The sequence below is a fragment of the Neovison vison genome, chromosome 9 (genome assembly GCF_020171115.1).
Source record: "Neovison vison isolate M4711 chromosome 9, ASM_NN_V1, whole genome shotgun sequence".
Lineage (NCBI taxonomy): Eukaryota > Metazoa > Chordata > Mammalia > Carnivora > Mustelidae > Neogale > Neogale vison.
This window is the reverse complement of record NC_058099.1, coordinates 4,398,368-4,413,755: the sequence shown is the minus strand read 5'-3', so window position 1 is coordinate 4,413,755 and position 15,388 is coordinate 4,398,368. Positions and strand designations below refer to the sequence as shown.

General features: G+C 48.6%; 1 protein-coding gene across 2 annotated transcripts in view; it reads right to left on the bottom strand.

The window, feature by feature from the left end:
* Positions 1 to 15,388, bottom strand: part of MED27 (mediator complex subunit 27) — a 194,048-nt gene that overhangs the window by 58,379 nt on the left and 120,281 nt on the right. For both annotated transcript variants that reach the window (XM_044264626.1, XM_044264628.1), the window contains exon 4: positions 6,729 to 6,822. In XM_044264626.1, coding sequence (XP_044120561.1) covers positions 6,729 to 6,822 — 94 coding nt within the window. The remainder of the gene's footprint in view (positions 1 to 6,728; positions 6,823 to 15,388) is intronic.

The window sequence follows — 15,388 nt, the reverse complement described above, 5'->3', positions numbered from 1 at the left end:
CCGCTCAGCAGGGAGCCTGCTTCCCTCCTCTCTCTCTGCTTGCCTTTCTGCCTACTTGTGATCTCTGTGTGTCAAGTAAATAAATAAAATCTTTAAAAAAAAAAAATAAAAAAAATAAAATTTAAAACAATCCGATTCCTCCACACAGTCTGTGATTCTGGTCCACCGCACGGTCTCATCTCCTCTGCTGGCTCCCGGCACTCTGGCCATCCTGCCTTCTTCGGTTTTTCCGAACATCCCCACTGTCATCCCACTAGGGTCTTCTGCACCTGCCCTGCCCCTCCCGGACCCAGCTCAGCACCTCGGCCCACTTCCTGCAGGTGTCTCCTCGAGGAGGGCTTCCCTGACTCCCAGCCCCACCACCATGGCTCCGAGGCCTCTCTCTAGCCCCAGTTCTGCTTCCTTCCCCCTTGGCCTCTTCCCCATCTGCCTCACACCACTCGACAACTGGCTGGTGTCCTGCCTACTTCCCGTTCACCAGCACCGGCTGCGTGAGTGCAGGGGCCTCCGTCAAAGCTGAGCAGCAGCCGCAGCCACGCTCTCCTCTCCCGGCGCTCCGGGTACTCACTGAGGAAGCGAAGGAAGCTTTAGGAACCCGGCTCAGAAAACAGTCTGCCGCCACAGCTGGGACTTAGCCAACAGGCTCGCCGTCACCGGGACTCCACGGATACAATGGGTTGAATATCGGTTCTCAAAGGGGCTGCAGAGATGATCTGAGGCTTCGGTGGGGCACCTGTGAGACGTGTCCCTGGGGCTCTGTTCTGGAGCCGAAGAATGGGAGTTTCTGTGCTGTTGCCAGGGATGTGCATTTCCCACAAACAAGACTAGTGATTCTTGGATCTAACGTTTGAGAACTATGGAACCCAGTGGAGAAACCGAAGCCCAGAACAGTTAAGCAGTTTAGCTGTTCAACAGTCTTTCCTGCCATGAGAGCTTCTGAGAGAGCAAAATGAGATAGTCTGAACGGTTTGAAAAAGATGCGTTATTCAAAAGCAATGCATGAACATGTTAAAGAAGTTAAAGGTTAGTGAAAATGTGTATTTAGAAAGATTGATAAATGAGTTTTATCTCGTGTAAATCATATAAGATCAAGAAAGATTAATTTATAAAATATCAAGGTATATTTCAAATATCATGGTTAAGGCTTCATTTTTTCCTCCTTTCTACATTCGTATACCTAGTAGATCAGTCAAACGTTGTAGATTAATATTTTAAATGCCAAAAGAAGCCAGCTGCTTGTTCTAGTCTCTGACTCAGTTAAGCTCTTACAATATTTTGACTGTTCGGAGAAAATTAATAATGGGATGTTAGGTGGTAGATTAACTGAAACTAAATATCAACAGAGCTAGACTTATTTTTGGATGGCTGAACTCATCCCTTCAAAGAACGGAAACAGGATTGATTATATCATGAGTTATTAACTTACACAACACCAAAACAGCCCCCTCCACCCCCCAACAGAGCAGAGAGCCAGCCACAGTGCATTTAAAGATTATGTAAGAGGCTGAAAGTTTCTATTTCCCATCAGCTAAGACTCGGGGTTTACAGGATCCAGCCAATTACCTAAGGCTCACAAGGAAGCCAGAAGAAGTCGGGGCGACAATGATTCTGACAGTCTGGAACCAAACTAGCACCAGAGCTGCTGCCAGTCCCCTGAGCAGCAAGCCCCCTGCAGCCAAGATGGACAAACTGATACACACGGAAGAGAAAGATGCTTTTCTCTGTCATCCGCCTATCTATGCAGCAGACACTCCCTGAGCACCTACAAGTCCTCCCTTCCATCCTTTAGCCGCCCCTCCCACGATGCACCATCTGGGGGTCCACACATGTGAAAGGGATACTACATACACGTGCTTCAAGTAGAATGCAGCGCCCAGGCCGGAAGCTGGCCGCCCCTAATGTTTCTAGTGGGCTTGGAAGCCCCGATGCCTACAGCCAACAAAGAAAGGTTGGTTTTGCTTTTGATGAGCCAAAGTGACCCCAACCCCCTAGAAAAGTACCAAACTTGCACCCTCCCTTTCCCCCTTCTTCACTGTGAAGAAACCTGATGCCAGACTGTGTCTCCCGATTATAGATCTTTGCACATCTGAGGCCCTCCGCTGCTTCTTAGTGGCTTGCTTGGGGGTTGTGGGGAGGGAGGATCAGAATTGAACACCACACCTGCCTTTTGTTCACGGATGCCCTGGAGTTCGATAACTTTAAGTCGTTTTACTGTGTATGGAAACCCCCCCTGGCAGGTACTCACACACCCAAACTGGAAGAGATCTGGAACAAGCCAGCAGAACGTGCTGACGGCAGAAGACAGGTCACTTTACCAGAGCCGTTTCCAGGCCCCCACCTAGGCCATTGTGGGCACCACGCCATCGCATTCCACAGCTCGAGTGGCCCCGAGGAAAAAGCGGTCTGTTCTGCTCTGCTCCCAGCACTGCCCCTCCTCCTTCCGATGGGGGCCTACACTGGCTCCGGAGCTTGGGCGAAACGGCCACCTCCATTCTGGTGCCAAAACGCTCAGGTCCCCATTACTCTGAAAGCACAGCTGGAAACAACCCAAACACACACAGAAGAAAGAACACAGCGCGTCCAGTCCCAGAATGGACCATTACAGTAACAGTAAAGATGACCCAACTAGCAGGTACGAGCCCCAGCAGGTGTGTCCTGGCTGACTCGGGATCCACCCCAGAAACCACACACAAGGAAGGGAGGGAGGGAGGGAGGGAGGGAGGAAAGGGAAACAATACACACGGTATGACACTATTTTTATAAGGTTCAGAATTCCACAAAACTAATCTGTGTATTATTTAGGAAAGCATGCCCAGCTGGTAAAAGGCATTTAAAGAAGGAAGGGAAGAGGTCGAATATCAGGATGGTGGTGACTCCGGGTGGAGAGGCAGGGACTGGGAAGAGGCGCAGATTGGTTATGCTCTGCTTCTTAAATTGAGCGGTGAGCTCCTGGGGTTATCGTCATGCTTTATAATTGACACTTACTATAAACATTCGCTTGTATATATGAAATGACATAATAAAACTTGAAGAAGAAATTGCCAGCTCAGTACCCGGTAGTCCAAATCTTACTTGCCGCCACCAAGAGCTATAACGGATGGGAGGAGGAAAGGACCCTGGAGCCTTGTAACAGGACACGTGGACGTCTCCCTTACCAGGCAGACTGGCACTTTCCCAGCCCTGCCGCTCTCCTGCGGGGAATCACCTCCTCCACCCCACGTACTTCCGCCACGGCGTGACTTCCTTCCCATCGCAGACCAACAAGCTCAGGAGAGCCTGGCAGGAGCGCTCCGTCCGGGTTGCAGCACGGGCACAGGATGGAAGGCAGGGGCTGCTGAGTCATTTGGGCCACAGGGTCCCCACAGGGCCATCTCCCTGCTCTGGACGCCCCAGGGCTGCCCTGGTTTTTGTCCCTCCTGGCAGATCACCTCTGCCTTCTGGGCTGTGAGCAGCCAGCATCATTGGAAAGCAAAACAAAGAGAGAAACGAGCCCTTTTCTTGCTTAAATTAATCAGAGCAGGTTTCTGGCTCAGGAGGAAATGTCATTTTATTAAAAGGCACAGGTGCACTCTGCACCTTGGCCGAAGCAGGTACAAGGAGATGTCAGCAGACACTGCTCCTGTGTGTCCTGAGTCACCAGTCCTAACGGTCTGTCCTGGTCGCTCTTGCTCACCTCCCGAAGCTTTCCAGAATACACTGGACTCCAGACGTATACAATCCTCCCAGACTCATCTCTGGAACACACCCCTTCCAACTCCTGCCCGCACCTCCCGCGGGTGCCCTCACTGCCTATGGTGCTGGGCCCGAGCACCCTCCGCTGGGCACGGGCAGCCGTGGCCGAGCGTGGGCACACAGGGAGCGACTGGCCCTGCCCCTCCGCCCGGCGAGAACTCCCTCCGGCCTGGCAGAAGGCGCCCGCATGCAGCAGCAAATGGGCCAGAGGTGCGCGGCCTGATAAAATGCCATCTTGTGAAAGTAACAGCCAACACGAACGGTGATGTTAAAATCATGGTTACCCAGCCCGCGGGCTGACTCCAAATCAGCTCCCCCACTGCTCCTCCTCTAAACTGCCCCACCTCGTGTGAGCTCTGCGTCCTCGGGGGGAAGGCGGCAGCTCGCTGGTGAGATGCAGAGCGCGTTCGGAGTGAGGCCCGCCCGGGGGTAACAATGCGCGCGTGGAATGGGGCTCCTCCCCTGAATCGAGCCCCTAAGCTCCTCCATCGGGGCTGTCAAAACAGCAGCTCCGTGGGAAAGCAGACGGGGTGACAGTCGCAGTGAGGGAACAGGCGGCTTCCTTGGGTGGAAGTATCTCATCTCAGACCTGTTCTCAGTTTACCTACGACCCTGCTCCCTCGGCTGTCTCCCTTCAACGCCGAGTCCCCACCTCCACCAGGAAATGGAAGCTCAACGACCCAGAAATAATTTGAACAAACCTATTTCACCGAGGATGCTCTCATTTTTATCTTCATTAACTCCTTGGTCCCTGTCAAGTACGCTGAAAGCAGGATTTATGTTTTAGCTGCTGGGTCTGGAGGATCTCAAAATTTCGACAATTTGTACATTTAACTGAGGCAGAAGATATTATATGCTTTGTAGACAGATACAAATTGTTTTCCTTTTCTATTAAAAGAACACTGTAGGGGCGCCTGGGTGGCTCTGTGGATTAAGCCACTGCCTTCGGCTCAGGTCATGATCCCAGGGTCCTGGGATCGAGCCCCGCATCTGCCTCAGCATCCCTGCTGAGCAGAGAGCCTGCTTCCCGCCCCCCTCTCTGCCTACTTGTGATCTCTCTCTCTATCAAATAAATAAATAAAAATCTTAAAAAAAAAAAAAACCAGAACACTGTATTACCTCACTCACTGTATTTTTTAACTGAAAGAATTTAAGGTAGCACGAGGCCCAGATGCTCACTAATTTTTTTCTCACGAAAGAGATATCACCCATTTAATAAACCCACATCTCTTCCTGTCTTTTTTTTTTTTCAGAGATTTATTTATTTATTTGTCAGAGAGAGAGAGAGCACACAGGCAGGCAGAGGGAGGGGCAGAGGGGGAAGCAGGCTCCCTGCTGAGCAGGGAGCCCGATGTGGGACTCAATCCCAGGACCTTGGGAACACGACCTGAGCCGAAGGCAGGAGCTTAACCCACTGAGCCACCCAGGCGTCCCACATCTCTTCCTTTCTTAGGAGAAAGCCACACACACACACGCACACACACACACGCACACACGCGCACGCACACACGCACACACACACGCACACGCACACACGCACACACACACACACGCACACGCACACACACACGCACACACGCACACGCACGCACACACACACACGCACACGCACACACGCACACACACACGCACACACGCACACACACACACACACGCACACACGCACGCACACACGCACACGCACACACGCGCACACACACACGCACACACACGGCAAGGCTGTTCTGCTCAGCAGAACGGCTGGAGGGAGTCGCAGCTCGTCCCGGGTGACTGGCTCTTTCTAAGATGGTGCCAAGTGAAACGCTGAAGTATGGGGAGTTCGCAAGGGGCCCACGCGACAGCAACTGCCAAGACAAAAAACGCTCGGGCCTGAAGCTCACCTCCCTGATGCCCATGGAAAACCACCACTCTTGATACAATTAATTCTGCTTTTTGTAAAATGTGGGGCTCCTCAAAATCTGTTCAGAAGTCTTCTTTAAGCACACATCACACAGAGTGCTAGAAAAGCTTCACAGCCCTGGGCTCTCGGGGCCTTCCTGATCACTAGCCAAATTCAGCGTTTCTGTCCCAGCCACACCTGCCTTTGGGGAAGTCACGGAAAGGCGAGCACTGGCGGTGCTGCTGGGAAGCCAACTTGCTCAGAGCACGTCAAAAGCAGAAACAAGGGTGGCTCAGTGGCTTGAGCCGCTGCCTTCGGCTCGGGTCATGATCTCGGGGTCCTGGGATCGAGTCCCGCATCGGGCTCTCTGCTCGGCGGGGAGCCTGCTTCCTCCTCTCTCTCTGCCTGCTTGTGATCTCTCTCTGTCAAATAAATAAATAAAATCTTTAAAAAAAAAAAAAAAACAAACAGAAACAAGGTTGGAACTCATCAGGGATAGGGTCCCAGAACACTTGCTTGAAGTAGTACACAATGGATTTTATAAGCGACGTTCCACAGAACCTGTTCTACGTTTTTTTAGATTTTATTTATTTGAGAGAGAAAGAGAGAGCGAGAGCGCATGAGTGAGTGGGGGAGGGGCCGGGGGCGGGGAGAGAGAGAGCGTCAAGCAGACTCTGCGCTGAGTGTGGAGCCTGACCCGGGGCTCAGTCTCGTGGCCCATGAGATCACGACCGGAGCCAAAATCAAGAGTCAGACGCTCAACCAGCTGAAGCACCAGGACCCCTGAACCTGGTTCTATTTTAAGATGGCAGTTGGGCATACCTTTGAGACAATAGAAAAGATTCACCAAAATATCCTGAACTGACTGACGGGCAGAAGGGTCTTACAGTGTATTTCCTCTCTGGGTCATTCTCACGTGGGCGCTATGGTTTCATTCAAAAGCCAGGTTTCTATTTGCAGAATTCTGAAACTATAGGATACAGTGAAGAGAAACACGCTATTCACCATCAGACCGGGAGTTAGTCTGCATTCTCCGGATCCCATGACACAGAGCTGGAGACTTGATCTTGAGGCCAGTCTTCTATGTGGCCCTAGAGACAGGTCCAGCAGAACTTACCAGAAGCATTGCTGATGTGCCATTGGGCCTGGATAAGTGGATGGACATTTCAGGAAACATCCTGTCAATGCGGCTGATCACGTCATCAACATACCTGAGTGGGAAAAAGAAATGCACGCGTCTGAACTGGAGCCTCAGTCAAAGAACCCAAAGCTACAGTGTCCCGAAGGCGTCCCTCTTCAGCTGTTCATCAGTGTGATGCAGTCAAGAAGGCAAATGGGATTTACAAGTGTTTTTACAAAAAATACTACTCCCTTGTTCCTCCTTTTCAGTGCCAACCATTTCTAGCACTTTCTTCTGGTACTTACTGCCATATTTCTATATGATATGTTTTTAACGCCAGTTCTTGCTTTTTCATTTCATTTTATTTTTTTGTTTTCACTTAAATTCTAGTTAGTTCACATACAGTGTGATACCACTGGCAGGTGTACAACACCGTGATTCCACAATTCTGGACAACCCCCGCCGCTCCTCACAAGAGCAATCCTGAATCCCCACCACCTATTTCACCCAGCACCCCCCACCTCCCCTCTGGTGACCGGCATGCAGTGTGTTCCCTAGAGTTAACAAGTTTGTTTTTCGGTTTGTCTCCCCCTTCCCCTCCCCCTTTGCTCATTTGTTTTATTTCTTGAATTCCACAGATAAGCGAAATCATACGATATTTGTCTCTCTCTGGCTTATCTCACTTGGCATAGTACTCTCGAGCTCCGTCCATGTCGTTGCAAATGGCAAGATTTCGTTCTCCTTTACAGCTGAATAATATTCCTGTGTGTGTGTGTGTATTTTCCTTTATCCGTTCTTCCTCTATCCATCAACGGATGGACACTCGGGCTGCTTCCATAACTTGGTTATTGTAAATAATGCTGCTATAAACACCCTGGTGTGTGTATCCCTTTGGGTTAGCATTTTTATATTCTTTGGGTAAATATCTAGAAGTGAGATTGCTGGATGGTAGGGGTGCTCTATTTTTAACTTTTTGAGGAACCTCTGTACTGTTTTCCAGAGTGGCTGCACCAGTTTGCATTCCCACCAACAGTGCAAGAGGGTTCCCCTTTCTCTGCACCCTTGCCGACACCTGTCATTTCTCGTGTTGTTGATTTTGATCCTTCTGACAGGCGTGAGGGGGTATCTTATGTGGTTTTGATTTGTACTTCCCTGATGATCAGTGATATTGAGCATCTTTTTATATGTCTGTTGGCCATCTGGGATGTCTTCTTTGGAAAAATGTCTATTCATGTCTTCTGCCCACTTTTTAAATTGGATTATTCTTTTTCTGGGTGTTGAGTTTTATAAGTTCTTTATATATTTTGGTTACTCACCCTTTATCTGATATGTCATTTACAAATACCTTCTCCCATTCCATAGGTTGCCCTTTAGTTTTATTGGCTGGTTCTTTTGACTGTACAGAACCTTTTTACTTTGATGTACTCCCAGCACTTTATTTTTGCTTTGGTCTCTCTTGTCTCAGGAGGCCTATCTAGAAAAAAGTTGCTATGGCTGACGTCAGAGAAATTACTGCTTACGCTGTCTTCGAGGGTTTTTATGGTTTCAGGTCTCACATTTAGGTCTTTAATACATTCTGAATTTACTTTTGTGTGAAGTGAAGGAGAATGGTCCAGTTTCATTCTCTTGCATGTTCTGTCCAGCTTTCCCAACACCATTTGTTGAAGAGACAGTCTTTTCCTTACTGCATCTTCTCTCCTGCTTTGTCGAAGACTCACTGCCCATTCTAACTGTGGGTTCATTTCTGAATTTCTATTCTGTCTTATTGATCTTCGTGTCTATTTCTGTGCCAGTGCCATACTGCTCCAATTACTGTGGTTTTGTAATAGAACTTGAAGTCTGGAATTGGGACACTTCCAGCTCTGCTCTTCTTTTTTAAGACGGCTTTGGCTCTTCAGGGTCTTCTGTGGTTCCATGCACATGCTGGCATTGTTTGTTCCAGTTCGGTAAACAATGCTGTTGGTATTTTGACAGGGACCGCATTAAATGTGTAGATTGCCTTGGGTAGTACAGACATTTCTAATCCACGAACATGGAGTGTCTTTCCACTTCTTGGTGTCTTCAATTTCTTTCATCAGTGTTTCCTAGCTTTCAGAGTACAGGCCTTCCCCTCTTTGGCTAGATTTATTCCTAGGTGTCTTACTGGTTTTGGTGCAACTGTAAATGGGATTGATTCCTTCATTTCTCTTTCTGCTGCTCGATTACTGGTATATTGAAATGGAACAGATTTCTGTATGTTGGTTTTATATCCTGTGACTTTACTGAATTCATGTACCAGTTCGAGCAGTTTCTTGATGGAGTCTTTTGGGTTTCCCATATATAGTATCATGTCATCTGCAAATAGTCCAAGTTTTACTGCTCCCTTGCTGGTTTGGGTGCCTTTTCTTTTTGCTGTCTTACTGCTGTGGCGAGGATGCTTTTTCATTTTAAGCATGACCTAGTGACTTTCTTCTACAGAGATCAGAATTTAGCTGTCACCATCTTGGCCGCTGGGCTCCAATATACAGAGGCTCCTCCCTCTGGTCTAGGGACCGTAGTAGCCTCGTTATCTCCTGTTTGGCTTCTCACTTGAGTTACCTACATAACTAATTCCCTGGATTGAATTCTCTTGGATTTAGATACCTGAATTCCTATCTTGCTGGTTGGACTCTAATTCAAGTTATATCATAATTTTTGCTTAAGTCAGTATTTGGTGTGTACATGCTAAAATCTCTGCATATATATTATTTATTTATTTTTGAGAGAGAGAGAGAGACAGAGACAGAGACAGAGAAAGAATCCTGAGCAGGCTCCATGGCCAGCATGAAGTCGAATGCAGGGCTTGAGTGCATGACCCTGAGATCATGACCCAAGCCGATGTCAAGAGCTGGACACTCGACCGACTGAGCTGCCCTGGCGCCCCGAATCCCTGCATGTATTTTAAGTAGCTGAGCCACACAGGGGCGCATGGGTACATACATTCATTTGTACAGCTTCCTGTTTTGCCTTGATTTTCACTAGGTCAGTTTTCTCTGAGCCTACTTATCTAGCCTAGTTATCCCCGAACTCTCTGCCTGACTCTAAAACTTCTCTCGCTACGGTCAGACATACCAGGCAACCTGTCAGTTCTGTTCTTAGCACGTGTCTTAGCACGGTGGCTGGCACATACTGCGCTCGTACTGGGCCCTCACGGGCCTGCTCTTACAAAATGCCCTCTCTTAGCGGGATGAACTCTCCCCACCAGTGGAGGCTCGCTGTGATGACGTCAACCCACAGCACCAACAGAGCTGGGTCTGGCTCACATCCTCTGAGAATAAAATCATACCAGCATCTGTGCTCACCACCCAATCACACTGGGGAGGTATAATACAATAGCTGAGATGCAAAACTATCTATTAAGAGCTTTGTATTGGATTTCGTATCCATTGGGCATGTTAAATTAAATTACATATCCATTAGATCAGGGACATATACAAGCTATGTTCTCTTGGGAGAAGAGGGAGATTAACTCTCCACTCTCAGCATGACGATTTCAGCTCAAAACCGGGGGCTCACAAGAGATAAGAGACAACATAATGCCATTTGTTAAAAAGCGAACACCAATGTGTCAGTTATAAAAGGCAGGGAGTAATTGTACTGAGGAACCTATCAGGTTTTCCTCAGAGAATGTCCTCCAGCTTCAGACTTGGAGCTGAAGGGAGGGAAAACCACAGGAGGTCCAGGGCTAAGTAACAAGGACAGTAAGCAGACCCGAGCAACAGTGTGGGGGGGGATGCGGAAAGCCACTTCCACCTGGGAAAAGGAGTCGATGGGAGACTGAAACCTTTCGAGTGTGTGAGCGGCTTTTAGTAACTCAGTACCAAACAGCTCTCTCCTACCTCTAGAAAGGACCGTATGATAAGGGCCAGGCCTTGAAAAGTGAACTAGCTCAGAAAGAATGAGTGGTATTTCTTAAAAGCAAGGCCCCATGCTGTTTTCTTTTTAAGATTTTATTTTTTAAAGTAATCTCTATACCCAATGTGGGGCTCAAACCTACAACCCCAAGATCAAGAGTCACATGCAGCACCGACTGAGCCAGCTACAGGCCCCCACCAATTCCGTTTGTTTGTTTGTTTTTTTAAGATTTATTTATTTATTTGTGTGTGTGTGTGTGTGTGTGTGTGTGAGAGAGAGAGAGAGAGAGAGAGGGCACGCGAGAGAGTGAGCGGGTGAGCACGTGCGTATGGGTGTCGAACCAGGGGAGGAGCAGAAGAAGAGGGACAAGCAGGCTCCATGCTTAGCATAGACCCCAATGCGGGGCTCAATCCCATGACCCTGAGATCATGACCTGAGCCGAAATCAAGAGTCAGATGCTTAACCGACTAGGCCAGCCAGGCTCCCCCTCCCATTCAGTTGATTTTTTAAATGGCGGAGGAAACAACCTTTCCTGTAAAGAACAGACAACGGGTGCGCCTGGGTGGCTCAGTGGGTTGAAGCCTCTGCCTTCGGCTCGGGTCATGATCTCGGGGTCCTGGGATCAAGCCCGCGTTGGGTTCTCTGCTCAGCGGGGAGCCGGCTTCCTCCTCTCTCTCTGCCTGCCTCTCTGCCTACTTGTGATTTCTCTCTCTCCATCAAATAAATAAAATCTTAAAAAAAAAAAATAAGAAGAGACCACGACACTGCATGTCACCTCGCGCAGTCCCCTTCTAGATTTGTAGATTCATGATACAACCTTGGCTTTAGGCACAAATGCTATAAACAGGTAGAAAGATGGGAGGAAGGAGGAAGCGAAATCATGCTGCGCCACTGCCTGATGTTTTCTGAAATGGTGGATGACACAAGGCAAACTGCATGTCAAGTCACTGGAAACACTTCTGCATTTACAGACTTCTTTTCTAAATCTGTGTGTACGGCTGAAACCCAATTACTTCAGACTCAGCAGGAAGCAACAATCCACTGTCCTGGGTGATTGGAGGTCACTGCTAAGCATATGCTAATGAGAAGGGGGCGGGCAATGTCTTCGGAACCAATCCTCAATCAATAACCATCATAGCCCTGGACAGGAGAATGCAAATGAACACGCGGGACTTCAGTACAAAGGTATCATCATAATCTGCGCTCCTTTGTCCCTTTCACCTTGAAGGTTTCAAAATGCTTTCTGGAAAACCTGGCTCTTTAGGAGGCTAGAGAAATAGGGGGACAATTAGGTTATGTGACGATTCCGGAAACCAAGCTCAGAGTGTGGATTTCCAGGACTCGATACCAACTACTTGACTTCGATCACTCGTTAGTGAGGGCCAGAGCTCTACACGAGCAGACAAGAAATGTCCCCTGCCTTTCTGGATTCCTTCATTTACGAGATCTCTAAAGACAGGACAGCAGAGAGATCTGGGACAGAACGTTTGGTTTCCTCTCCCATTGGTGATCTCAGATGACGCTCCGAAAACTCAATCCAAAGGTTTTGTGAAGGAAAAATGAACCTCAAGGAAACTGTTTTTCATTCACACGCCTAACATAAAGGAGATGCAAATTTTCTTTTTACAGGTGACATTATGTATTTGCCAAAAAGAGAAAGAAAGTCAGCTGCGTTTTTAACGGAGGAAAACAATGTCTAAATCCTAGAAGCAAAAATCAAAACATTTCACTTTCAGATACACCCAACCTTTAAAACGCAAATCCACCACCAGTTACTTGACAGAAATAAGGGAAGCTAGGAACATCAGAGATAGAAAGCTGAAGAGAGAATGACACTTTCTTTTTGCTGCAGGGGTGTGGGGGTGGGGGGCTGGCAGGGGAGGGGCGGGGAGGGCAGGCTGGCAGGGGAGGTGGTCTTGCCAGCACTACAGCACTTCTAGGGATGCTGCCTCCTGAGCCCGCGAGCTCGCCGGCGTCTGCACAGAGCTCGGCAACGTGTCGCGTCCCACTCGGAGCGCAGGGCTGAGGACAGGTAGGAACAGCGTGCTCTCCTCCTACACGTCCACCATATGCTCCACTCCGTTCTGTGGCAGGATCAAATTCCCTTAATTTTTACCTTTGGAATATAGGCAAACAAGCAGTAACACAGCAGCGGTGACTAGTTTACACTTGAGCAGACGCAGCGCGCAAAGACATTCATTTGGTGCCAAATTGAGCAGTGAGTCACAATTTGCACATATCTGTCAACCTGTTAACAGGGTAATAACTTGGAAAGATTGCCGTTCCTATTTACATTACCGAGGCCTTTCGAACGGAGAGCTGCTTGACGCTCTCCTCCTAGAGCACTTGGTCGGTGAGCCGGCTTCTGGACCAAGAACTGGGCTAGAAACACGAAGTCCTAGAAATCACAGGTTCAGATCAAGGTGTGATTCTGAACGTCAATATTTTCAGGCAGGAAGTTAACTTTAAGCGATTAGAGAATCCAATCTGCCTGCTCTCCCCAGTTCCAGTCCGACTCTCAACGGTTTCCGCTTCAATTCTTCCCAGTGCGATCCACCTCGGCCGTCTCGGATCGGTCAAGGCTTCCTTAGGACCAAGCTTCCATCTCAATCACTTCAACATCTTGGCAGCATCAGAAAGGATGCTGCCATTCTCAGATTTCTAACATTAATTTTTGAGGCCCTATAAGCTTTGTTCTTTCTGACTGTCTTCAAGTAGCTTGGCCTGCTCCTTTCAATGTCCTTATTCAGACAACTGAAAAATACTAGGCACTCGGAGGTCCTCCCATCCGAGGACCCATCACTCTACAAATGACTGTGACATCTCCAACAGGTGGCTCCCCCACCACATCCCCGGAGGCGGCCCCTGGACGGCCACCCCAGCATCTCCACGACACACCCCACGGCAGCCTCGAGGAAGGACCCACAAACACTGCCTCCGAAACCTCCAGGCTTTCTGCAAACACGTAAAGACTACCAGGTTTTCCAATTTCTTTTATCGGTGTCTTTTAATCTTCCCGGGTCATGGAACCCTCTAGAAAGGTACTGCAAACTAAAATGCACGTCTGTACAGCATTTTACATGCTATATTTTACATGAACTGGAGTTCATGGGTCCCCTGAAGTCCATTACTGAACCCCAAGTTCAGAACAACTGTTCTCGGCCTGTTTTGGAATGAGGTATCTGGTTTTTCTTCTCTGTTTCTGAATGGTGAGCTTTATTTTTCAACAAAGCTGCCTTCATTTGAGAAATAAGCTCGTTCTTGCTGCAGCCCAGAAGTGAACACACTGAAGCAATCGGGGTACAATGACTCAAACAGTTCTTGTGACCCTAAAATCATGTCTCCACGATGGGCGTCCAAGGTTAGTTTTTGTTTGTTTGTTTGTGTTTGAACACCTGCCTCTCACTGTCACTCAGCCCTTCCAACAAAGTCAAGGACCTGCTTCTGTGACCTTAGAGGCCACCCTACAGCGAGTATCCGCTTCTGCCCTCCAAAGTCGCATCACCGTGCTTTCCAGAAGCTCCTTGCTTGTGTCAAGAAAGAGGTCCCCGCCTTCTGCATCACTGCGTAAGACACGGCTCGATGCTGAGCTTAGGTCTCGAGTCCTGAGCGGGCCGAGGAGGCTCTTACCACTCTCCAGCCTCAGCCGGCCTCCGGCTTCCGCGAGCCCGAGCAGGCTTGCACTACCTTGCACGCGGTGCACGCTCCGCGTTCGCCGCTTGGACGTCGTCCCACAACCACTTCTGCTCTCAGGCCCAGGTCAGTCCAGCCCACGCTTCAGGTCTGGTTTCCAGCTTAAATGACACGTCTCGGGAGCCCTCGCGGGCCTCCCCTCAGCCCCCATCCGTCAGCGTCCCCCCCTCACTTCTCAGGGCCCTTCTAACTCTCTTTGTAGCTCCCGCCCCAGTTTAATTGAGCAATTTTTCTAGTGACTATTTGCTTAGTGTCTGTCTCCCTGAAAGGAGTCTCGGCGGGCCGGCTGGCTGCTTTATTCAATGCTGAATCCCAGCACCTTGCCGGGTACCCACTGGATGCTCCTTAAATATTGGCTGAAGGAGTGGACAGGACATTAAAAGCCAGCCATGGAGGCCCAGGCCAGGCAGGAAGGAAACCATTAAAATGCAGAGTTCTCTGCCACGGACGGAGATCGGAGGTGTGGACAGGGCACCACATTCGCCACCAAAAAAACACTAACCACAGCAGCCGGAGAGCTCCAGGGACAAACCTCAAAGAGAGCAGGAGAGAGTCTTCAAAGTCTTACATCTTTACATGCAGCTACAAAATCCCCACATCTGTTGTAGTAGAAGCTCAATGCCTCTTAGAAGCAAGAGGCTTCTAAAGAAGTGCACTGTGTTATTGACAGGCCGGTTTCAAAATGTCGCTTTTAATGAACTAATTAATTCTGCAAAAACATTCGTATGAAGATGCGTGCTACCAAACTGGGATTACGATACCAAAATGATAACAAAACAGGATGCAGAAGACATTTTTAAAGACACCAGTTCTGTAAAACATTAATTTTCTACTCTACACATTAAAATATATTGCAAACTATTTGTTATTAAAAGCCTTAAAATAATTTGCTGGACAGATGGCTTGGTTCTCTAAAGTCTGACCCCTCCTCAAAAGGAAAAAAAAAAAAAAAAACACCCAACCAACAAACCTGGACTCTAGCCAGGGATCCCGTGTTGGTGAGACGTTTAGCAGCTCAAACCAGATTTAAATAGCATCTACCCCACACAGTGTGTACGACACATGCTGTTCATTTTCTCCACCCATATGAA